Source organism: Peromyscus californicus, unplaced genomic scaffold (assembly GCF_007827085.1).
Source record: "Peromyscus californicus insignis strain IS unplaced genomic scaffold, ASM782708v3 Scaffold_9__1_contigs__length_137607984, whole genome shotgun sequence".
NCBI lineage: Eukaryota > Metazoa > Chordata > Mammalia > Rodentia > Cricetidae > Peromyscus > Peromyscus californicus.
Window position 1 is genome coordinate 100,175,966 of NW_026294617.1, and position 26,183 is coordinate 100,202,148.

At 39.8% G+C, this 26,183-nt stretch overlaps 3 protein-coding genes across 4 annotated transcripts in view; all 3 read right to left on the reverse strand.

Moving 5' to 3' along the window:
* Usp53 (ubiquitin specific peptidase 53) overlaps positions 1 to 5,766 on the reverse strand; it is a 70,360-nt gene extending 64,594 nt beyond the window's left edge. The window contains exon 1 of one of the 2 annotated variants that reach the window (XM_052732089.1): positions 5,531 to 5,766. The gene's annotated coding sequence lies outside the window, so the exon portion shown is untranslated. The remainder of the gene's footprint in view (positions 1 to 5,530) is intronic. The other variant, XM_052732088.1, reaches the window with a different exon arrangement.
* A 5,238-nt stretch (positions 5,767 to 11,004) lies between these two features.
* On the reverse strand, positions 11,005 to 11,491 carry LOC128106320 (protein CEBPZOS). The gene has a single exon (XM_052731730.1). The coding sequence runs from the start codon at positions 11,473 to 11,475 to the stop codon at positions 11,233 to 11,235; it is 243 nt and encodes an 80-aa protein (XP_052587690.1). The 5' UTR covers positions 11,476 to 11,491; the 3' UTR covers positions 11,005 to 11,232.
* A 12,610-nt stretch (positions 11,492 to 24,101) lies between these two features.
* Positions 24,102 to 26,183, reverse strand: part of Myoz2 (myozenin 2) — a 28,272-nt gene continuing 26,190 nt past the window's right edge. The window contains exon 6 of the mRNA XM_052731986.1: positions 24,102 to 24,511. Coding sequence (XP_052587946.1) covers positions 24,277 to 24,511 — 235 coding nt within the window. The 3' untranslated portion in view covers positions 24,102 to 24,276. The remainder of the gene's footprint in view (positions 24,512 to 26,183) is intronic.

A 26,183-nucleotide genomic window follows, 5' to 3' on the forward strand; every position in this document is an offset into this window, starting at 1 on the left:
TGCTTTTTGTTCCCATAATTTTAGTTCTCTAGACTTGCACACAAATGAAACTGTATAATGTTTATTTCTATTGGACAGATGTTGAGTTTCATCAATTTACTGCACAATTCAGCAACTGTTTCATTCCTTTTTATGATTAAGTAGTGTTGTTGTGAATTAATATACCAAAATTTATATTTTTGGATTGTTTCCATCTTATAGTTATTATAAATAAGCATGAACATTTAAGTAGAAGTCTTTTATAGTCTGTTTTTTGGTTGTTTTTTCCCCATTTCTCTTGAGAATATATAGACTGGGATTACTGGGATGTATACCTGCTTATGTTTCACTTCATTTAAAAAAAAATCACCACAGTGCATTGCAAACTTTCAAATACTAGTTTTAAATTCCTAACACTTGCATTGGAGAGATGCATCTACACTAGGTCTTCACCAGCAACAGCTACCTCAATGGCTCTTATTTAAAAGATACTGTGGTTTGCATTGTTACAATGTGACTGGCACACACATTTCTAAGACTAGTGATACTGAGCAACTTTTCACACCCTTATGTGCCTTCATACCTCTTGGGAAAAATTATGTTCAATCTTCTACTCATTATCTTACTGGGTTGTATGCCTTACTGACCTTTAAGAATTCTTTAATTTTGAAGTTTTAAATTTTGATGAAGTCTAACTTATCAAGCTTTAAGATTTTATGCCTGTTTTTTTTTTTGGGGGGGGGGTTTGCTTTGGCTGCTATAACAAAATACCTTTGTTTAGATATTATAAATAATACAAACCTGTCTTTCCCAGTTTTGAAGGCTGGGCCTACCAAGATAACAGCACTAGTGAGGGCTGACTTCCTTCTTCACCCACACAGGGGAGAAGAGTTGAGCAAGGCTACTCCAGCCTCTCCATTCATGAACGTTTGGCTTTCCTGACCTAATGACCTCCCCCAAACCTCACCTGGTAACACTACTGCATTGGGATTAACTATCAACCTAGGTATTTTAAGGGCTCACAAACATTTACACTCCAGCAACTCTAGTAACACACCTCCATCCTACCCTCTAACCTCACTTCCAACTACCTGACCTTCGGCTTTTTTCCATTCCAGCAGACTGGCTCCTTGTCGTTCTCCAACACGTATCAAGCAAACCCCTGCTCTCCAGAGCTTGGCGGTGGTATCGCTGCCTGGAATTACTAGTGTTTCCCCTGGCCCCCAGGGCTTTGCCTTCCCTCCTTTCTAAAGCCTTGTCTTCTAAATGCAGCCTGCAATTATTTAAAGTTGCAAACCACCATGACTTCCACCTTACCTTCCTAACTCCCCGGCTCTATTTTTCTCTAGGTACTTTTTACCTTCTAGAACACTATATAATTGACCGACTGTGTGTCTTTTTTACTGTCTCCTCTCAGTTCTCTGAAAATGTAAAGCAAATCCCAAGCATCCTCAGTACTTATTGGCTGAATCTGAGGGAGACAGGAGAAGTCCTAAGTAACAAGGCCTCACAAAAGTGTTCCTAACAAAGATCACCTTTCAGCGTCCCGCCTTTCGACACTGGAAAATGATGCTATCATCTACAAACATGCCCAGGCACACTCATAGCTAGGCTGAGCCCAGACTGCCCATGGGCTGCAGGACAGACAAGCCTGATACAGGCACTGCAGATACAGGACAATCTCCTAACCTCTGGCAGCTAGGTCAGTGTTGGTACTATGCCCCCAAGGACGCAGTATTACACCATGCCTATATGGCGGCACTACATAGGAGGGGAGATCTTGTAGGCTCAAGCAATTATCTAAGATTGGGCAAGTTATTAGGAGGAGAGAAGGGCTTCATTCACTATTCAGAAAAATCTAAGCATGAAGTACTGATGGGCAAGAATGTCTAGACTGACGCTTGACTAAGATGGAATCCGTGTTCTGATACTTACCTCATAAAATAACATGAAGATGCACCTAGCCAGAGAAAGTAATAGAAGAGGCACCTTGCTATGGCCTGAAATGCTCCTCAGTTTGCCTTAGCATCTCTTGTCTGCTCAGTCGTCTTAATCTTAAGACGGTGGCGCACACAGCCTCATGTTCCTTTAGATATTCTGTGTGCTATAGCAACACCGTGGTCTCCAAATGTAGCTCAAGGATGAAGGAGCCTACCATCCTCCGTCAAACCAGAATCTGCTTCCGCAGTGTGCTGTGGCTGGAAGTTGAAAGAACAGGAAGAGAAGCAGAATCTCACAAAAGTAAGGGAACTAGAGAAAAAAACTAGCCCACCACCCTTTCAACTTTGGAAACTCCATGGGGGTAGGAGGGCATGGTTAGCCAGAAATGGGGCTTAGAGGAGGAAGAATTCAGGGTTGGGGTGGTTGCTCATGCCTACTAACTAGCACAGCACTCCGGGGGTTAAAGCCTCCTGGGTTTGAGGCTGCTTAGGCTACATGGTGGATTCCAGAACACACTGAACTATACAACAAGACCTTGTCTCAAAAAGCACCCCCTCCCACAAAAAAAGATAAGGAAAAATTCTGACTTATGATTACTTAACCTTTTATTAATATTTGAATTTCTAGTACCTAGGACATGGAGAATGTTAGAAAAGGCTTACTGAGAAAAACCAGAAAAACTCAAAAGCGAAGTTAGAAACAGTATTTCTTGAGGCTAGAGAGATGGTTGAGCAGTTAACATTGGTTGCTTTCCCAGAGGATCTACATTCAGATTCCCAGGACCCACGTGGCAGCCAGAACTGTCTGTAACTCCAGTCCCAGGTGTTCACACCAGCTTCTGACCTCTGTGGGTAACAGGCTCACAGATGGTGCACAGGCAAAGACACCCATACACAAGAAAAAAACAAAACAAAAACCAACGTTTCTTAAACCTTCTGCTACCTGTAATTATCTTTTACTGTTCAATATGATAAAACTTCATATTATCAAAAGGATACCATTTTATTTACTGGAATAGTTAAGATGGGACTGACGCTCTAGAAGCTCTGTCGTCACAGCACTGGCCTACCACGAGGATCTGGTTCAATCCCCAGCACCAAAAACCACACACACACACACACACACACACACACACACACACACACACACACACTACAATAGTGAAGGTTTACATAAAATTTTATTCCCCAGATTACAAATATGAACACATGAGGCAATCTGAGTGCTGTGGACACTTCTAGTGGCCTAATACAGCCTCCTCTGATAATATCTTTTTGAAAGAATAAGGTACATTAAAAAAAAATCAAAGTCACACAGAAAACCAGTTATATTAAAATTCAATTCTAAGCCTTACATAGTGGTGCATACCTATCACCTCAGCACTTGGGAAGCTGAAGGAGGAGGACTGTAAATTTGAGGTTAGCCTAGGCTACAAAGGAAGACAAACAAATAACTAATTCAAATATAGGCAACCACTTCATCTGTGATCATGGACCACATAAAGAATTGATAGAGAACATGAATTAACTTGGAAAAGAATAGTACAAATGTGTTTGCCCATCCTATCTATATATGTAGTATACATAATATTCCTACTATTAAAAAAGAACAATTACTTGCAAAGGTTAGGGTAAGTTACTTAAAATTTCAAAAACTTGTAAGGATTTTTAACGTAGAGCAGTTATACTTATTTCTTGTTTCTATTATATATATATATATATATATATATATATACATTATAAACAAACACTTCAAAAACCATTTTAATACAAAGCTAATAATCTACCATACCACTACTACATTTGTATTATCACTAATTTCTGCTTTTCCAAGATGACACATGTCCTTCCTTAACACAAGATCTCATGAAGAGCTTCATACCTTGGCAGACTATGTTCAAAATGTTTGCACATGCAATATACAAGCTACCAAGCTTTCTACAGATTGTCATTAGGGTCTATAATTAGGACATACCTTATAGTTAAACCTGTGAAATAACAAGTCTGCTAAGTATCTTAGTAACTCAACACCTTTGCCAGTTAACGTAAATGACCACTGTATGGAGAGAAAATGTATTTTCAGAAAGTTGTAGAGTCAAGCAACATTCACTCCTTCTACAACTAGAGTTCCAGCAAGTCTCGGAACGGAGCAACTGACTTTAGCTTCCAAAAGTGCGTTATCACCCCTTAAAATAGATTAAGGTTTTTTTCATTTTTTAACTTTGTCCTATTAAAATAAACTTCCAAGCCACCAGACACCAAAACTGCATTTCTTGACACTAGTGAAAATAAACTTTTGACAGTAAATAATATAAAAAGTATCTTGAATCAGACAGAGTTCATTCTGAAACTGGAAGGGCATTGTGGGTTTTCTTTTTAAAGGACAAGAATAAGTAGAAAATGTGTCCTAACACTAAAATGACAAACTTTTTATTAAAAAAAAAAAAAAGACGAGACATCTGCATCTTTTAGAGAAAATAGTAATGATCGGTTAGTGTCAAGTACCATGAGTTGGATAGAACCTACAACTTTATGAATTAAAAAAAAAAATTCCTAAGGAAAAGGCTTGCTTAGGGGTCTCTTGTTTTTTTAACCCTTTGGGAAAAAATATGTAACTACCACTGGCTTGATTTACAATCTAAATAAACCGCTTTCATAAGTGTATAGTCAGTAATCATGAACCTAGACAAGTTATCCAAAGGAGCTCATTTTAAAAGCCTCTAAAAGATAAGGCGAAAACCTTATTTTTCATACTACGGCTCCCACCCACGGTAAGTCTATTGGAAATTCTTCTGACAATAGCGCAGATAAATCACACATTACTTCTGAGGAACGTTTTCTTCATTTTTTTCCTATCAATTTTTCCTTAACAGGATGAAGGATCGTCATCACAGACTTGAAAACAAGAGAAAACTGACAAGTTATCAATTTAACCAATTCTTTCCATCATAACTTTGTGCCAGCACTTGTTACACCTTTTAATGTGAAAATTAGCATGCATTTTTTCCCCAACGCTTCAGTTGCTAATCACAAAGAACTTAAGTTGACAGTCAATGTACCTCAAAGTAGCCTTCAAAATATCGTGGGGGTGGGGGTGGGGGGGACTATATTTCCAGATATGGAAGACTGCAAACAGATTAAGACGTGCGGTTACGTTTTGCAAGCATTGATCAGGCAAACCTCTGGACAATAACAAAACCTCCAAACAGGCTCAGATTGCAGGCTTTCCGATCCTCCCAGTTACACCTGTGCAGGCACTTCCTGTTCTCCCGCGCCGCTGACGAGTAGTTTGGGTAATTGTACCGTAAAGCGCCGTTTAGAAGCTAAACATTAACTTTGTACATCTCCGTCCAGCTACCGAGAAACCACCGACCCAAGATTCTAGCACATCCAAGCCAGTCTGCTCCCCCAGGATCATGCTGGAGCCCCGGGCAAGGCTGAGTGCCCTGGCGGCAGCGGGGCTGCACCGCGAGGGACAGGAGCTAGGACAGCACGTCCAGACCCAGCCGGATCCCGCCCTCAGCCCGCGGCCACCCGGGTCAGCGCGCCCGAGCGCGGCCAGGCCGAGGGGGGCGCGGGTTCTCCTCCCAGCTGGGGCTCCCGAGACTCACCCCCAGCTCTACCTCCCGAGCGCCGCAGCCTTCCAGTCCCGCGGGCCCCCGGCTCCGCCTCACGCCGACACCCACAACGTCGTGTGACAGCCGAAGCGACACGCACAGACGGACAGCTCCAGCCGTTTTCAGCCGCCCGACCGCGGAGAGCATGCGCGCACACCCAAGACCCAGGGGCCGGTCTGGGCAGTGACACCTGCGATCAACAGGTCTGGGGACCCCGCCCTCCCTCGCGTCAGGATGCTCCGCCCCCTGGCGCCGGCCCCGCCCCCTCGTCGCGCCCCGCCCCCGCACGTGAATTCCCAGCTTTCCTGCGGGTGATGCTCCATAACCGCGGCGCGAGATCCCGCGAGAACAGGGCTTCGGATTTTTTTTTCTTTTTGTGTTTTGTTTTGTTTTTTTTCTCCGACGCGGGGGTGGCGTGCGGGGCGGGCTGTGAGGACAGACGTGGCGGTCCCTGGAGCTGCCTTGTGGGCTTGGGGCCGGGACTGTGTGCACCGCAGAGGCGGTGGTTCTGCTGATCCCCGCCTTAGTTTGCCGTTTGGTAACCCGAGTGCGGGTCCACCAGGAACTGAGCCGAGGTTCTGTGGGTCCGGCCCTTGCTGGGTCGGCACCCCAGGGTTCTCATGGCTTGCTGGAGTCGGTACGATCTGTTTGCAGTTGAATGGTTTCCATTGGCGTGAATGTATTTTCCCTAGCTGGTGGTTTCGTGACCATTCATAAAATGAAAGTCTTAATCAGTGTGTTGACCCGGTTAATATTTGTCAGAAAATGTGGCAGTTTCGTTTCCGTGTTTGGGAACAGGTTTTAGGTTGCAAGCTGCTATTGAGAACCGGGCTAGCCTTTTGTTTGAAGAACTTTTTCTTAGGGATAATAGTGAAAAGGAAAAACAAAACAAAACAAAAACCCTGCCCGGCCATCTCGCTATCAAAGTCTCTCAAAGGTAGATGTAGTTTTGCAAGATGTTTCCAAAGCTGGTATGCGTAGACCATAGTGATAAAAAATAGACTTAGGTAAACTCATAGATGACTCTTTTTATCTGAAGAAATAGGATGAGGAAACCTTAGATGTTGATGGGTGACATGTGGCGAGTTTATTGTGCTTGAGATTGGATCACTGAGAATTTATTGAGCATTTACCACAAAAGAGAAGTAAAATGAAGCTACAGACGCCGTCCTTCGCATTAAAGTTTGGAGTGGAGAGGCGGGAGAGAAACCAGCTCTTTAGAATTTAAAGTAAGTGGCACCTTGCCATTGCCTCCTGGTTCTGCAACTACCTCTCTGATGTACTTTATAAATTTTTCCTCCTCTGTGGATCCTTTATTCGCAGCACTCCATTTGGTGTTGTTTGATATTATATCTTAGGTCACCTGGTCCCCGTCACGGACTTAACCTGTCAGCTGTATTATATACAAAGCACTCCCAGATGGCTATCTTTATGTTGGATCCTTCTAATAGTGTCTATTTGGATTTCACACGAGTGCCTTAAATATGTCCTAAAATAGACTTGGACACCTTTATCTTATCCTGATAGCAGGTTTCTCCCCACTCATCTGTTCTTCAAATAATGTCACCCCACTGCCCTTCCTTCCATCTACACTATTGCTCTGGCATATGGACTCAACCTCCCTGAGTATCTCTCAGACCCACCTGTTGTAATTCTCACTCACCCTTCAAATGATGGTTTTATCTCCTAACTCATTTCTCACTCCAACCTCTCTAACATGAAAATGACCACAATACCCCCGTTAGGAACTTTTTCAGACACCTTCCTTCCATCATCTGCATTGCCCTTCATGATCTTACCCCAATATTGGTAACCTCACCTGACATTTCCCTATTTTCTGCCTGCTCACTATTCTAAAATCCCCCACTGTTCTGCCATCCTACCAGGCCCTCATGATCACCTCAGTCTCAACTGGATACTATCTTTCTTCCTTAGACCTTTTCATAGCTTCCTGAGACAACCCCCCCCCCCCCATTTACCCTTTTTGGACATACTTCTTTTCTTTCTTTCTTTCTTTCTTTCTTTCTTTCTTTCTTTCTTTCTTTCTTTCTTTCTTTCTTTCTCTCTCTCTCTCTCTCTCTCTCTCTCTCTCTCTCTCTCTCTCTTTCTTTCTTTCTTTCTTTCTTGTGTTTCGAGACAGGGTTTCTCTGTGTAGCCCTTATTGTCCTTGGAACTCACTCTAGAGCAGGCTGACCTCAAACTCTCAGAGATTGGCTTGCCTCTGCCCCCCAAGTTCTGGGCTTAAAGGTGTGTGTCATCAATGCCGACTAACATATTTCTATTATGGCAGTTATTTTTCTGATTCTCTTAAGTACTAACTGGAAGAACGACTGTGACAGTCATTCTTGAGAAGTATATTATGAATTGGGGAAAGCAAGCAGTCTGCCTCTGTTTCTGATTTAGAGATTACAGAATGTTCCTCAGTTTGCACTGCTCAAGAATTTGACCAAATCCTGACTGTACACATTTTGTCATACAGTCTCAAACATTGAACAAATTTTAGTATAACTAAGTACTGACCTTTAAAGGATAGTATTGTTGCAGCTCCCCATTGAAGCATCAAGAGAAAAGAGCCTGAAGCAACACAAAAGAACAAGATCCAGACTGTTCCCAGAAAAATTTGTAGTTATCGAGGTCGCAGTGTGGACTGTACATGTACTGACTCAGAATTAACTATTTCTATTTGAGAAGTCTGTGTGTGTGGTGGGAGTTAGATTCAAACCGTCCCTGAGTGAGCAGACCTAAATTATGAAAAACAATCCTTACCTCATTGGTTAAGGGATCATAAAAGGGAGTAGCTTTTCAATGATCTAGTATCCTAGACCATTCAGGCAAAGTCCAAGTGAACTGCACAGTACCAGTGTAACTCTATTATTATGGGTTGATTATAACTCAGACTGAGGAATACACTACCCTGTGGCTAGATTCCTGCCTCTGTTGACTTGTAGGAGTAGCAACATTCTGTCCTGAGCAGCTGGGATCCAGTAGTTCCTGGAAGTCTTTAATAGTTATAGGTGTGGTAAGTCTTGACAGAACTGGGTGGAGTAGCATGAAATGTGGTGTCGAAAAGTAACAGCTAAAAGAATGACTCAAAATAAGTTACTAGACAAAACCCTCTTTTCCTCTAAATGCGTTCATGAGGAGATCTGACACATAATTATATATTAACTAAGCCCTAGACAGTAGGAACTATATTTTTTCACTGTAGCTTTAGGGCATAACTGAGTACTTGGCTGCTGTGGATATTGTTCTGTATAAATAAAACACTGATTGGCCAGTGGCCAGGGAGGAAGTATAGGTGGGACAAGGAGAGAGGAGAATTCTGGGAAGTGGAAGGCTGAATCAGGGAGACATTGCCAGCCTCCTCCATGACAAGCAGCATGTGAAGATGCCGGTAAGCCACGAGCCACGTGGCAAGGTATAGATTTATAGAAATTGATTAATTTAAGATATAAGAACAGTTAGCAAGAAGCCTGCCATGGCCATACAGTTTGTAAGCAATATAAGTCTCTGTGTTTACTTGGTTGGGTCTGAGTGGCTGTGGGACTGGAGGGTGACAGAGATTTGTCCTGACTGTGGGCCAGGCAGGAAAACTCTAGCTACACTTGGCCCTGGTGTTTGGCAAGTGTACATTTAGTGAATGGAATGAAGAGTGTTAGCTGATTTTGTTTCTCAGAACAGAGACAGCTGTTTGGACAAAAATTAGAGCTACTGGGGATGCTTGAAGGAAGAGATGTGCCTGTTCAGAAAAGCAAATTTTAGAAACAGAGTAAGGCTAGTGTGGGGTTGATGTAATGGGAAGCCTTTGTAAGTTCTTGAATGGTATGATTAGTTTGTAGTATGACTAAGAATTATCGGGGAAACTAAAGTAAAAAGAAAAATTTCAGAACATGACTTAGGGATGAGCCTCCTAGAGAAATCTAGTCAAAACCATTTCCTCCACACACATCACAGTGTTTGTGACATAGCCCTTTCCTAGATTTCCTCCTACTTCAGCTTTTCTCGATCACTTTACAAGGCTTTAAAACAGTTACTTCCAATTATATTTGTGTATATATGTGCACATGCTATATCATGTGTGTGGAGGTCAGAGGACAACTTATGCAAGTCTGCTCCTTCCATCATGTGGATCCCAGGAATCGAACTTGAGTCATCTGTCTTGGCAGCAAGTGCCTTTACCTGCGCTCTCTTGCTGCCCTCTCTCAATCTGCTTTAAATGATGATATCAGATCTCATTTATTCTCATGGTTTTAAATCCATTTTCACATAAGCCATCAAACTAGTCTATTTAGAGTGTATTCATGTTCCCAACTTAAAATTGTTCAATGATTTATCATTTATATGAAATAAAATACAAAATTCTTGCCAATGCCCACAAACCCCTGATCTCTTTACTTCCCTAACAATATCTTGGTATCTCCTACTAGCCAATAACTTTTCATTCTTTATTTCCTGTGTACATCTCAACTGTGATATTTGACTTTATTTCCTATGTACTTCTCTCCTATGGGATATTTAGTGATGACGAGAACAGTTTTGGTTGTGATGGTTGGAGTCAAGGATGCTACTAAACAACATAGGACAAGATAGCCTCCCATGACAAATAATCACCCAACCCTAAATAAAAATTTCCTGCTTTTAGTAAAGATTCTTTCTACTTAATCACAGGATGGGCATAATCCTAGGTGGGATATTTTTACCCCTTTCTGTTAGGCAATTAGTGGGCCAGTGATTCTGCCTCCTTCCCAGCAGTTTTCATAGAATTTGCAGGAAAGGGCCTTTTCTTCTCTGACTTCAAAGCAATATAGACATACACTGGAAGCTACTGCAGCAATGTCCCTTGGTATTTGGTTGTCACTAGCCTAAAAGAATAAGGTGAGAAAGAGCCCCTGAGAGTTATCTTTCCCCTTTCAAAGAAGTCAAGGGTTGAATATTCATTGGATGCCCAAATGTTTTGATAAACACAAGAAGGTCAAATTCAGTATCCCTGGCATCTTACATAGCCTTCTTTGGTTTAAACACCATTGGCTCTACACCCAGTTTCTCCAAAGATCTGCTATTCCAAGGAAATTGTCTGATAAGACACCAAGTGATTTAAACTGTGGCCTCCTTAAGTTTTGCTGATTAGTTAGCTTAGCCAATGTCATATTCTTACGTTGTTATTCTACTGTGAAACATTCTGATTTCCTTATCTGTAAACCTGGAATGAGAAATAAACACATGATGTCATTTGCTAATGCTCTAGATAAAAGCAACTATTTAGGACTACGTTGTATTATGACCATTAGTGCTGTTGTTCTGATTACCAATACTGTGTTGCCTGATAGTATAACACTACAAGAAGTTAGGTGCTGTTTTCCAGCAATATGCCCTCGGTTCAGACTCTCATTCATGTAAGGATCTGTTCCCTTCTAATTGAGAGAAGGGAACCCATTTCCTTTTTATGACTTTCTAACTCTTTTTTTTTTTTTGAGTTTTTAATAGACATTTTATTTTCAATAATATTAAACAAAGTTTATCGATAACACAATAAACATACTTCAGTCAGCTTTTTCAAGCCCAAAGAATAAGACCTGAATTACAATTTATATTTTGCTTCACATACTACAAACTCCATCCATGTCGATGTGGAATTTTAATCCTGATTGATACTGTTGGTTTCTTGTGAGGATAAACTCTGAACAGCAACGAAATCCTTAGTTTTTGCTCTCCAACCACTTTTCTTGATCACCCTCTCTAACTCCATATAATCCAGACCGTTCAATGGATTTGTAATAAACTTCCAAAACGAAGGGAAATGTCTTGCTCATTGTTTGCCTGAAATCTTGGCTGGAGTTCATCTTTCTAAACAAAACATAAGCTCCAAAAACACCCACAAGTTCAGCTGCTAAAACGCCTTTGAAGATCTTCCTCGCCAGCGGCTCCATGGTTCGAGCCATCCTGAGGCCTGCGCACCCCGACCGACTTTCTAACTCTTAAGATGTATCTATCACAATGAGTCGAAATCCACCTCCCAGTAATTTGCACCTACTGCTCTTATTTTTGCCCTTTACAGCAATGGAATTTTATCTTCATTTTCTCTTAAGACTCCACTTCATGTTGAAAATACTTCTTGTGCTCTCAAGCTAAATATAATCTCTCCGTTTTGGAAGGCCTAGTGAATATTAAACGAATCCATTTTTTTTATGTTATGCTTCACCTTATTCTGCAGCATACTTGAAGTGAATTCTAGCAGAGCATATAAAATAGTGGTCAAATATAAACAAAGGAAAAGGAGGAAATAGTACGAGTAGAATGTAAAGTATGAAACAATAACACACAAGTATGCATTAGCTGGGACCTCAACCTTCAGTTTGACTTTGAAAACAAAAAGGAATAAGATATTTAAATAATAAATAATAGGGAAACAGTTTTCTGTCTTTATCTAAAAATGCACCTCCCCCCTGAAGTGGATCTTCATCTCAGGAGGCTTGTGTGTTATGAGGCTCTTATCTATATTTACTGACAGACACCTTATTAACATGTTCCTGATTTTTAATCAGAGTAACTCAACTAGGGTTGTTTTAAAATATTTTGTAACTATGCTGTGTTATCCATTGTAAGTTTATATTCAAAATAACCCATGTTTTATTTGATTTCTTAAATGAATTTATATGAAACTAAATTTCTCAGATCACAATACCCTCAGGTCCTCATAGAATATGTTATATAGCCTCAGAGAACAACATCTTATTAGGTTTTCAAGTTTTATTCCATAACTTATAAAAAGGATTCTCTGTTCTGTCTAGATTTTGTTATAGGGTGTTTGTTTGTAGACATGGTTGTATGTAGCTTACTGTCCTCCAAGCTATGTAGCTAATGATGGCCTTGAACTCTTGATCCTGCTGCCTCTACTTTCCAGATGCTGGGACTACAGGTGTACGTCCTCATGATGAGCTTTTTCCTAGATTTTTGTATTACCAAAATTAGTACTATATTACTTATCTTCAGCAGTGTCAAGGAGGAGAATGCTACTGAAGGCCTTGGGACTCCGAAGATCCCAGCTGGACCTGACCTGATCCAGGAAAGCGCTAGCTTTCATAATACCTGAAGATGCTATGCAAGCTGCCCAGGGAGGAAGCCATCAGCAGTCTACCTGGCTGACGCCTCTGAACCACAGCACTGCCATGTGGGTGGCGAGCTGTCCCTGATGATGCCCTAGAGACACTCATATCTTGGCAATACTAAGAGTGGTCTAATGGGACTTAAGGTCCATTCACCAAGAGGGAACTCATGCCTGGTAATGGAAGCCTAGCCATCTACATGGAGCTGTTGATGTCATGAATCATAGAGCAGAACCTACTGCTGCCAGTTTATTAGACCAGCGTAATTCCTAACCGCTTCTAAATACTTATCCTTATACCCATAGATAAGTGTATTCTCTTACCCCTCATTAAAGAAGCTTCCCTGTGTGGTAGATAGAGACCATTACAGAAACACACAATTGGTCAAAATATAGACTGATCTTGAGTGCTTGGCCCTAAATGAAACATCAACATCACAACTCCTTTGCCTAGGCTCAGAAGACATCAAGGAAGAGTGGGTAGAGACAGAGGGTCAGGGAATCTGCTATGGAATAGTATCTCCTAGAAATGACTGAGAAGCTACCCTCATGATACCTCAGCACTATGGCTGCCTAACAAGATCTGAACAAAGGTACCACCAATAGACTTGCTAACATCAGAGAGAGGAAATCTCACAGGACTCCACTGCTACACAAAGAACTACGGGCAACTAATGACTGCTGAGAGGAGAGAGGGAGTCAGTTTTTCCCAGGATGAACTCCCTACTTGGTTATTCTATACAAAGTGGTCAGAACTAAAATCATATCTACACATGCAATGCTAAACAGACTTGGCAGGCTGTGTGTGTGTGTGTGTGTGTGTGTGTAACAATAATAAAGGAAAAGAGGTTATCAGTTTGAGAGGGAGTGAGGGGGACATGGGGAGAATTCTAAGAGAAGAGGGTAAATGATGTAATTATATTTTAGTTTAATTTTTTTAATTTATGAAAACATTTAATTTAAAATACCATGATCTTTGGAGATCTGCCACCCCTTGGTAACCTATAAAAGCCACATAGAAGCCTCAGTGTCAAACACAGATACAAGTACATGCATGCGCATAGGTGGGTGCGCACATGCACACACATGAATGTGTGCACATCATGGGCTGACCTATTTTTAAAGAAAATTCTTAAAAACTACAATAGAAAAGTAGCACAGCATTCTTTGCCTGGGGCACATTGGCTGGAATACAAAGGAAGTTGTCCTGGAGAGTGAGGTTCTTCATACAGATGACAAAAGTATTCAGGACACCACTGTTTCCAAGTTTAACTTCCTTGTTGAAATTCACTTCACAGGACCAAAAAAAAAGAAGAGGGAAATTCTTAATTTTCAGTAAAGTAATAAAATTGTTGGAAAATATTCTGTAATAGATATTTCAGAGAATTATAAATATTTCTAGTGGCAGAAATTTTCTAGAGGGCTAAATTTATCATGAGTTATTTATTTTGTTTCTGGTTTTTTGGATTTTGTTTTTGTTTTTGAGACAGGGTCTCTCTCCGGGAACTCATTAAGTAGACTAGGGTGGCCTCAAACACAAAGAGACCTGCTGCTTTGGGCTTCCTGAGATTAAAGGCATGCTCTACCACACTCAGCTATCTCTAAATCTTAACTGCTTGTGTCCTTGAATCTCTTGTCTTCCTGCGAAACCAGCCCTAAACCTGAATTATACTGACGAGAAGCACTGGCCAGCTCCTCACAAGCAATATGCCTGCATATGTTGTACATTTCAAAATCAAAGTTTTCTATGTGGAGCACAAAAACACATCCAAACCATAGAAGTTTGGTATTAACATGTTCCTGATTTTACTGATAAAATTGAAAACTTCCTAGTGTTATAAAAATGGACTTTAACCTCTGGCTCCATATTTTACTGACATTATTTGGTCTTATTTCTCTGTGGTTCGTAAATTTGATGTGCACAGTGTATAAGCTGATACCTGTTTCAATACTTACAGTCATTCGCAGTATGTCAGCAGAAGACATGGACTGTAACTGTGATAATTGTGTTCATTGGTGAGATAGGAAAGAGTAAAACCACGGAAGGAATACTACTTCAGAAATTGCCATGCTTGGTCCTAATTTTAGACCCAAGAACAGTTTCCTAACTAATCTTGTTTCCATTCTAGACGTGAGACTGTTTTAAGATATTTCAAGGTAACATCTAATTCTAGAGTTCCATGATTCTAAGCTAACAGCTGTTAAGCCAGGAGTGTTCCACACTATGGTTATACTTGGTAAAATAACAGCCTGCTTGTGTAGGTCACCTTTCTCACTGCTGTGACAAAGTACTTGATACAAGAGACTGAAGGAAGTGAGGGTTTAGTTTCGCTCATTTGAGTCACATTTTCCACCAATCAGGATCCAGGGAGAGGGGACTTTCCCAGGAACATTTCTTCATGGTACATATCCTGTTCCCATTGGTTGATTTATTCAACTGTGGCTGCCTGGCTTGCCCTGCATTCATGACATCTCAACTTGTCAATCAGGATGTCATTCCCCAGGGAGGTCTTGGGAACTTAAACTTTGACTCCTATTCAAAATGGAAGTTTTTTTTTTTTTTTTTTTTTTTGGTTTTTCGAGACAGGGTTTCTCTGTGTAGCTTTGCGCCTTTCCTGGAACTCGCTTTGGAGACCAGGCTGGCCTCGAACTCACAGAGATCCGCCTGGCTCTGCCTCCCGAGTGCTGGGATTAAAGGCGTGCGCCACCACCGCCCGGCCCAAAATGGAAGTTTTACTCAAAATGATTTCAGTTGGGTTCCTTCTTACAATGTCCAGGACAAATTTCCTTCTAGTCGTTTCTGTCAGTTACTTTACTACAGCAGCAGAACAGGTGGCAGCAGCAAGGACAAAAGAATCCTGACACATAAGTTTTCATGTTTTCAAGTTTTTAGACACAACTGAGTTGAAAACCCACATTAACACTTGATGTGTATATTGTCTTTTTTCCTATCCCCATTGAAATCTCCTTCCTGAAATCTATGTGAAAACTTCATAGCAAAAGAGCTGCTTTGAAAGTGTTTTTTGTTGGGCGGTGGTGGCGCACGCCTTTAATCCTAGCACTTGGGAGGTAGAGGCAGGCGGATCTCTGTGAGTTCGAGGCCAATCTGGGCTACAAAGTGAGTTCCAGGAAAGGTGCAGAGCTACACAGAGAAACCCTGTCTCAAAAAACCAAAAAAATAAATAAAATAAAAAAAGAGTGTTTTTCATGAATTGGAGAGGAAGCTTTTTGCAATCAGTTGATGCTATGTTCCTATCTTTCTACATATTAAGAGTAAAGAATCTATCACTCAAATAACTACAGTCCATCCTCACATTTGGCTTTATGTTCTAAGTTGGTATCAAACCTGAGGACTGCTCCCTATCAAGGATGGACATAGGCAGTGCATAAGGCAGTTTGTTTCTGGTTAACACAAACCCTCTCCACAGGAGCCTCCGAAACTTTTCTGGGTGTTGCTGAAGTGGTAGGCAGTCTAGGAAACCTGTGGCCTTCCACTAGAGTTCTAATGGTTCTTTGGGGTTTTCTTGGCTCAGTCCCCATTTTCTGTCATGTAAACATTTTTCCTAAGAAAATTACTTTACGTTTGATCCCATCTTGGCAACAGCTTCTGAAGGATCTAGACAAACACATTTTGCTAGTGAGTAACAAGTCCAGTAAAAAGAAAAGAAGAGGAAGGAGCAAAAAGTTAATGTGTATTGTTCAACAAGTGTGGTCAGGAATGGTCTGAGGAGCAAGTATTTAAGCCTATAGTTTGAGAAAATGATGATTTACACAGTAAAATATATTGCTTCGCGGATTTGTGATAGACCAGCATGTAAACTTCTTACTCTAAATATGACAGTTTTAAGTACAACTGCTTGTATGTGTTATTTGTGAGTGTTAAAGAGAATGTATTGAGAGTATCTAATTATGTGGCTGTCATCCACATCCAGCTAATGTGTACGTGGAGTATGGTTGTATTGAAAAGAATGGGAGAAAAGCTCCAGGTGCCCTAAGGTAGCGGGGAATTGCTGTTTGCAGCTGAAATTGCATTTCTTTTCATCCTACTTTGTTGTGGTGCAACCTTCCACTTCCTCACTTTAATTTACTAGTGAGGGAGTGGTTCGTATACTAATTCTTCAATCAGTAATTTTATAACGTTGAATGAGGCCAGTCATTGAGATGGTTCAGCAGGGACCTGAGTCACTCCTCAGAACACCTGGTGGAAGGAGAGAACTGATTCCCAAGAGTTGTCCTCTGACATGCACACACACACACACACACACACACACACACACACACACACACACACACACACACACAATTTTAAAATATAGAATGACATTGAATTTTTCTTTCTCCCGACTTTTCCAGTGCTATTTCCTAGAACATTTGCCCAGTTGCTATTGAAATGGTCTTGAAATTGAAACTACAGCATGATCCTCATAGTCTTATTTGGATTTGAGCTATGAACTAACTTGTTTGTTGTTTACTGAAAGAGGGTCTCCTGTAGCCCAGGCTGGCCTCAAGTTCACTGTAGCCAAAGGTGACCTTGAACTTCTGATCCTCTTGCTTCAGCCTCTTCAGTGCTAGGATTACAAGTACAAGCCACCATTCCAGCTGAATAAACTGCTCACAGTAGTTTTCTCATTGCTCTTTGTCCCCCTGTACTAAATTTTCCTTTTAAAATTATATTGCATTGAGAAGTCAGGATAAATTTCTATCTCACTTAACATAAGAATCCAAGCAGCGGCCGGGCGGTGGTGGCGCACGCCTTTAATCCCAGCACTCGGGAGGCAGAGGCAGGCGGATCTCTGTGAGTTCGAGGCCAGCCTGGTCTCCAAAGCGAGTACCAGGAAAGGCGCAAAGCTACACAGAGAAACCCTGTCTCGAAAAACCAAAAAAAAAAAAAAAGAATCCAAGCACTTCACACAATTTTAGTTTTCAATTTTGTTGCTTAGGTTTTAAAGAAGCATTATAGCTTTAAAAGAATTCTTTTGAATACTTGCAAAGTGTGTTGGGGCACTTGGCTTAGAAAGGATTCCCTTTGCTTGTTGTATTGCCAAAAGCCTACATTCCACCTCTCAAGGAAAGCAAACTGCCTTTTTGTCCTGCAGAAGGACAAATAGCCACAAAAGCATTATTCATAAGAAAAGAGTTATTCAAAGCCATGCTTTCCTAAGCTTAAGAAAGAGGAGTCACAGCTGAAGAACTACAATGATGTCATATAATTTTGATCTCACATAAGCAACAGAGTGAGGAAATTCCAGAATGAGTAAGTCTGCTGGTAGAGCCCTGGGCTGAAAAGTTCAAGATGTTCTTTGCATATTCAAGACTGGGCATTGTGCTCACAATGGACTTCTAATTGGCTCCCTCTGTTTCCAGGCTACTCAAATATTTATAAATAGAGCTAGGTAGAAAGTGTAGAATCTATCTTAACTGGATGCAATAAATGGTTGTTTTGACTAACAGGATTGATTGCTAAGTTTTCACATGTTGATTTTGGAGGTGGGAAGAACTAACATTCTGAGTACTGGTGGGAATGCAAACTGGAGCAACCCTATGGAAATCAGTGTGGAGGTTTCTCAAAGAGCTGGAAATAGATCTGCAAGGGCCAGCTATACCACTCTTGGGTATACCCAAAGGACCTTACTACAGAGATACTTGCTCATTCATATTAAGAGCTAATCTATTCATAAGAGCCAGGAAATGGAAACAGCCTACATGTACATCAACTGATGAGTGGATAGGGAAAATGTGATATTTTCATGCAATAGATCATCATTCAGCTGTTAAGAAAAAGGAAATTTATAGGCCAATGGATGTAACTATAAACAATCATCCTGAGTATGGTAACCATGACCCAGAAACACAAACATCAAATGTTTACTCTCATATGTGGATATTAGTTTTTTAACTCTAGATAAACAGTTTTCATTTGTAATACCCACAGAGATTGTGAAACTAGTAAGGGGTTATGGGGGAAGAGGGAATATTTCAAGGAAGGGGACATAGACTATAGTAATATAAAGAGGGAAGGAAAGGGAATGATATAAAATGGGTAGGTGATGGGAGGGTGGGGTAGAGGAGGGAGTAAGAGGAGGGATGATTAATACTAAGGGCCTTTTTGAAAAAGCCATATGGAAATGTATTTTAGATATGTGGGGTTTAAATTTAGCTACCTTATACTGGGGGGGACAGTATGCCAGCTAGATACTATATACTATGAAATAAAATCCCCTATCCCAAAATGGGTCGCCTCTTTCTGAATTTTGTACCAATGGACTCTCATAAACCCGCCAAACATGACAGGCCATTGCCAATGCTTTTGGTTACCCTCCAAACTTGTCAGTAAGATCATATTTTTGAAGACACCACATACTTGAATCATAGAATATGAAGAAATCTAGCTGGTACTCAACTGGAAGCCTCATCCCTACTAGCTAGCTTTCCTAGTGAAGAAAGGTGCTATGCATGCTGTTGAAGAAAAGTAGTCAGTGATCTCCCCCACCTGTGAAGCTGGCAAGCTATCATAACAACCTGCCTGGTGAGATGTGCCCACCAGTGCAATGGAGGCACAATTGTTATGGGAGTAACCAACCGCTTTCCCATTGGCTTTAAGGTTCATTCAAAGAGATGGAACCCATATCTGACACTGCCAATGGAACCAAGAACCTGTGGCTTGATAAGGCATATGCTCTAGGGGAAAACCTACTTTTATCATTCTTCTGAAAGACAGCATTAAAGTGTATCTTAATGACTTATTGCTATGGCCATAGATCAGTACACTGCTCAACACTCATTAGAGAAGTTTCTTCTTGTGGTAGATGGCAATTAATTAACATGGAAAACCACAATTGGTCAACATGAAGAGATGCTCAGCCTTACATGGTATGTATATATATATATATATATATATATATATATATATATATATTATACATATATTTTATATATATATACATATCTCACAACCCTCTGTTGTGGAGTAGTCCTTTACACTTGTGAAGATGTGTCACTGTGATTGGTTTAAAAAAGAGCTGAATGGCCAATAGCTAGGCAGGAAGAGGTTAGGCAGGACTTCTGGGCACAGAGAAGACAGGGAGAAGAATAAAGGTGGGATGGCCAGCAGACATGGAGAAAGCAGTATGGAGAGATGAGATAATGAGCCATGTGACAGGCCATAGATGAAAAGAATGGGTTAATTTAAGCTATAAGAGCTAGTGGGATAAGCCTAAGCTAAGGCCCAGCTTTCATAATTAATAATAAGTCTCTGTGATATTATTTGGGAGCTGGAAATACAGAGAAAGACTTGCTACAACCCTCCTCTCAAGGGATCATTGTGGATGAGGTAATGAAAGGATTGTAACAGCCAGGGGTGGTGGATGGCTTCAAGGAAGCAGTGTTTGCCAGACATAGCAGGGCAGAGACACATGTGAACTCAGAAATTGTGATAGTGTGTACAAGAACCGAACAAACTCATGCTAGACAAAATGCCAACATGGGAGAGGGGATGTGGGCATGAGGTCCCAACCAAAGCTGAGGAGCTCTTGGCATTTGATTGTCACTAAGAGAGGAAAAGTCAGTTTTCTTTAGCGGTATGACACCCTGTCAACCACACTCCAAGGCAGTCCCCACACCCAGATGTAGTTGGTCAATACAAACTGGACTCAAAAGGTAGGTAGATAGGTAGGTAGGTAGGTAGGTAGGTAGATAGATAGATAGATAGATAGATAGATAGATAGATAGACAGACAGATAGATAGATAATAGATAGATGACAGATGATAGGTAGGTAGATAGGTAGGTAGATAGATAGATAGATAGATAGATAGATAGATAGATAGATAGATAGATAGATAGATGATAGGTAGACAGGTGATAGGAGGTTGGGAGGGAGGTGAGGAAGAGAGAGAGGGAGAGAGAGAGAAGATGAAATTGTGTGGATAGGAAGGTGGGGGAGGATCTGGGAAGATGAATATAAGCAAAGTACATTCATGAAATTCTCAAAGAATTAAGAAAAACATTTAAATAAAAAATACTAAGAAAAATGGTTAGTTATGGTCTAAGAACTGGTGGCTAACTTCTTCCAGTTCTACAATGGAAAGGAAACTGGCAAATAAAATAGGAGATGTAATTCGTAGCACCAAATCCAGCTGAACAATATAATGGAAATTGAAAGAGTTGCATCTAAACATTGTCTTTTGAAAGACTAACTCTGGTGCATTGCTACAGTAGATGACTTCTTCTAGCCTATTTCACATTTCTTTCCTCATTCATTCTTCTTTCCTCTAGAGTAGAATGAAAGGGAGAGCGTGCAGATCCAAAGGGAGTAAAGTACACTGGACAGAGATGAGCAGGTTTGGTCCTGGGAAACCTTTGTGGGTTTTCTATTTCAAACTTAAGATGCATGCTGCTTGTTTTACCAGTTCAACTTTCAGCACAGTCTGGAAGCTCAGCTGCTTATAGTATGTCTTTGGACACACAATGTACTCATCCTACCAGCATAATAGACCAAAATAAGATAATGGAGGTTTTAAAAAATACCTAAATGAAGTGATATAAAATTATTTGAACATCCTATTTGTCTAAATACAATGAAACAATAAAGATGAAATATTATTTCCTTAACTCTAACATAACATAATTATTTATCTAGATATAATAAAATAGTTTGTGTTTTTCTCTGAAAGAAGTGACAACCGTGTGTTCTTAGTCTATGTTTTAGGGCTGGAGGCACCCAATTCTATTCCTTATGTGTAAGGCTCATTAAGAGATCGTATTAGCTACCCAAGGATGTTTCTTTCAGAAAGGTGAGGTCATTTATAATACCTGCCACACAGGATAGTTACTAAAACACATAATTACCTTTATGAAGCAATATATACAGCCTGACATCCAGTAGTTCTTCAACAAAAGTTATTTTTATCCTTTTGTTTTTTCTTCTGATTTTTTTTTTATTTTCTCCATCTTTCATGTTTACAAATTTTGTGGAAAAATACCAGAGTTTTTCTGCTCTTCTAAAGAGACCATTATTTTTCTCTGGACTCTGAAAGATTGAGCTGTTTTTCAGGTCAGTGAGAACCCCATTCAAAATTCCTTTTGAATTTTAAACTGCATAGCAACCAGAGTGAGATTTTGGCATTTCTGATGGTGTCAGCTGAGCATGAATTCATAGACATTTCCAGGAATGGAAGAAGCAAAATAGTGAACAGAGGGTTATTTCTTCATTTTCTACATAATCTTAAGAAATCATCTAATATTCTCCAGTTTCAAAGACTTTATGACATTAGGGAATACTGTTTTATAACTGACACATTTAATTGCTGTACTTCCAGGGGTGGACAGGGAAATGTCTATGATCATATAAATTAGAAATTGAGACATAATTAGAGTAATGTGATAAAGTTTCAATGTCATTAAAATATTGATTCAATATGGTAATAAAACACAAAATATGTAAGAGAATATGACTCATTTTTTTAGATTAAGCTGAACAATTTATGGTATGGTAGAAGCCTGGTAATGTATCACAGATGCCAATGTTGTTATTTCAAAATGAGTAAATATCAAAGCTTAGAAATAAAATTAATAAATATAAAATATAACTTCTAAAGATATATTTAAATTATTCATATTCTCTACAGTGATTATATGTGTAAACACAATATTTTGACATTACTTCTAGGGAGTATATTTTTATTAACATTTTAAGTTCTTTTCTCACTGGGCATGTTGGTGCACACCTTAATCACAGCACTTGGGAGGCAGAGGCAGGTAGGTCTCTTGAGTTTGAGGCCATCTCTGTATAGTGAGACAAAATTTTTTTCTTTTTCTCTGTACGTGCAGAAGATGATTAAATCACCAATTCCTACACTAACTACACATGGGGGCTTTTGTAAATATGTGTAATAATTTTGCTGCTTGATGTTTTCATTATTATTTCTCTTTCTTCCTATCTAAATTTTATATGGTAGAATTTTCTACTGGTGAGCTGTTCCTTGTTTGCTGTAAACACACATAACTTTGTTCTATTCTTTCTTTCTTTTTTGTGAGGTATTTTACTATACTTCCTCAGCCTGGAATTACAGATGTGAGTACCCATACCCAGCAATGTTCCCCAAATTAGTGAATATTATTATATATGTAAATTATTATTATTATTATTACTATTTTTCAGTGGTTGGGCTTAAACTCAGCACCTCACACATGTGAGTCAAGTGTTCTATATCCCCATCACTCATAGACATCGTAAATGAATTAAAATGGGAAGAGATTGGTGTCACCAAGTTTCATTTTGAACACTCTCCCATGCATATTTTAAGACATATATTTTAACTTATATTAGTTTTTTTTACTACTGTATTCAGATAGCTTATGGTGGATGTGTGCAACACTGCTTTGAGAACCTTTGTACTCTTTAACTTTATTTTATTGTCTGTAATTCACTGGTACTTGATTTAGATTTGACTAGAAATTGAATATTTGACCAATTCAAAAGAAAGTTGCCACTTCAAATTTTATACAATTGCTCATATATTTATTGTCTGTTATTACTCTTCTAAAATTTATATGTAAATATACATCTAATCAATATATAGTGTTGTGTTGTGGGATAATCTTTTTTTACACTGTGAAGATGTGTCTCTGATAAAGCACCTTCTGATTGGTTTAATAAAGAGCTGAACAGCCAATAGTTAGGCAGCAGAGGATAGGCAAGACTTCCAGGAAGAGATAGGAACTCTGGGAAAAAGAGACAGAATTAACCAGCCAGACATGGAGGAAGTGGGATGCACAGTACTGAGCAGAGGTAACAAGCCACATGGCAGAACATAGATTAATATAAATGGGTTGATTTTAGTTATAAAAGCTAGTTGGGAACAAGCCTAAGCTAAGGCCAAGCTTTCATAGTTAATAAGAAGTCTTCGCATCATTATTTGGGAGCTGGCAGTCCAAAGAAACTCAAACAGTAGTATCGAGATTTGGGGAACTTGAATTCTAAGAACACATTTGTCATCAAAACTGCAGTAGTATATTAGATTCTCTTCCCTGAATCACCACCTCCTAGTCTTCTTAACAATACTAGATGAATTCAATAGCCCAATCTCACTCAAGAATGTTAATAATTTAAAACAAGTAAAAAATACATAGGCATTTATCATTCTAACAGTTAAAGAGAAAACATATCCAAGTGTGCTATGCTGCCATGGTACCAGATAGGAAGTACCTAACCCTCATATTCAGTAAAAATATCTGTAGATCATCTCACATAACTCTCACCCCTCAAATAAAATTCTGAATGACCACACATATCTTACTATATGCTTTGACTCTAGAGTTGACATTAGTTTTCTTGAATAACTCATTGAGACAAAGAAAACTTCTTTCAGCTACTTTTCCATCTGAACCTTCACAGTGAAAAGGCTAGATTATTTAAAACAGAAAGCTAAGTATGGTAATAAAGTTATGAATGAATACAAATGACTTAAGTTTTTTAATAAGAATTTAATTGCTGAATTCCAATTAAATGCCTTGAAATGAAATGTACTTAACTGAGATTAAATGATTATCGTAATGGAGAACTTAAATGGCTTTGCCAGCATGTAGGATAACAGCAGCTTTTATTTGCAGAGATTTCTGTGGCATACCCAGCCTCCTTGTCACAGGTCATCTGATTCTGGCACAGTGGTGTCTTCTGTAGGCTCGGTAGTTATCACTACAGGGATATTCTCCGATATCCACCCCTTTGGAGTCCTGTTAAAGGACCGTCTGCCTGAAAGAGGGTTGGCAAAGGCCATGAACCTGGGATCTGTTAGCAGTAGTAGTTCAAAATCTGGAACTTTGAATTTAACCATTTTTGATGCTTTCTCAAAACCTCCAAATGGAGTGGCAACTCTGTGGGAATCAAAAGAAAAGCAAATAATAATTAATATTCAATTTTGTTATAAAATACAAACAATCTCATAATTTTATGGACCTGTTATTATGGTCTTTGACTGATATTTTTCAGTTTGGGGCCTTGGGATCAAGCGATTTCACTGAAGGTCCATGCATTGATAGTAAAACAGAAAAATAACAAATTGTCGTGGGGCCCCTTTGGAAGTACTCTTAGTTTTGGATAAATCTGCTCCCTGAATTCTTGCCTCTGCTTTTGCTGTCTGTTTTATTTGATGCCTGTGGTATTTCAGTTCTGTCTTCCCTCCAACTACCCCAGCCCTTCATTAGATTCCTGTGGTAGGGATTGTCTCTATTAACCGAGTGGTACTGGGGGTGTGGTAATCTGTATTGTTCGTGTATGTTTTAGAGATTATTATTTGTTTAGGGTCAACTGTGGATTCCAAACTCTTTGCAGGTAAGAAATGTGTCTTGTGTATGTTTTTATATTCACCTTAAAATCTTTAAAATTTGCAAAAAGAGGCCATGAATTTGAAGGAGAGCAGGGAGGGTTTATACAGGAGAGTTTGGAGGGAGGAAAGGGAAGGGAGAAATGTTGTAATTAAAACATAATTCCAAAAAAAAACCCCAAAATCTTTAAAATTCCCCCACTTAATTCTGAATAAAAATCTAACCTCTACCATTGCATACAGGATCTCACATAAATTTCTGACTTGTTTTATGTTAGACATTGTTTGCTCAGTCATTGCCAGGCACAGTTCTAAACGAACAATGCAGATAATACAGCCTTAGAACCCATGGAGTGAAGGAGACATAACATACAAACAAACACAAGAAAACATCGACAGGGGTGAGCTATGCAGCAAATTTAAGTAGGATGATGCTGTGAATAACTGAGTGTTTAGTTTCTATAGATTGAATCATCACATATAGTTCTCGGGGGGGGGGGGGCGGTGACATTTAAACTATCTTCTGAAAAGGAGAGCTTAGCCATTAGAATTTGGCTAATTTGCAACAGCATGTCTACTACAGAGAATAGTCAAAGGCAAAGTTTTGGAAAGTTCCGGGAAAGGAAGAAGACCTATCTGTCTAGATTAGCAGAGGAAGGCAAGAGAGGTACACAGGCTGATCTGTGGGATTTTGTCTAAGGAGGATATATGGGAGCTGAAGAGATGGCTCAGTGGTTAAGAGTGCTTACTCTTCCTTCAGACCAGAGTTTGGTTCCCAGCACCAGTATCCTGTAATGCACAACCACTTGAAACACCAGCTCCAAGAGACAGGACGCCCTCTTCTGGCTTCTGTGCACATGCGTGCGCGCGCGCGCACACACACACACACACACACACACGCACACACACACACATAACTAAATCTTTTTAAAAAGTGGATTTCCTGTGAGTATGAAGGGAAACTGTTGGAGGGGGAGCAATATGACCTGGTTAAACTTTGTAACGAGAATTCTAATTGCCATGTGAATAGATTATCAGAGGTCAAGAGCGGCAACCCGTGAGAAGTTCTGGTTTGTATTCCAGGTGCTATCTGTGAAGATGGGAGACCAAGTGTTTCAAGGTCTGTTTTGGAGGCAGAGTGACAGCATTTTCTCATAAATCAGATAAAAATATAGGAGGAATGGGAACATCAAGGACAACTCACAGGTTTGGAGTTTTAGCAA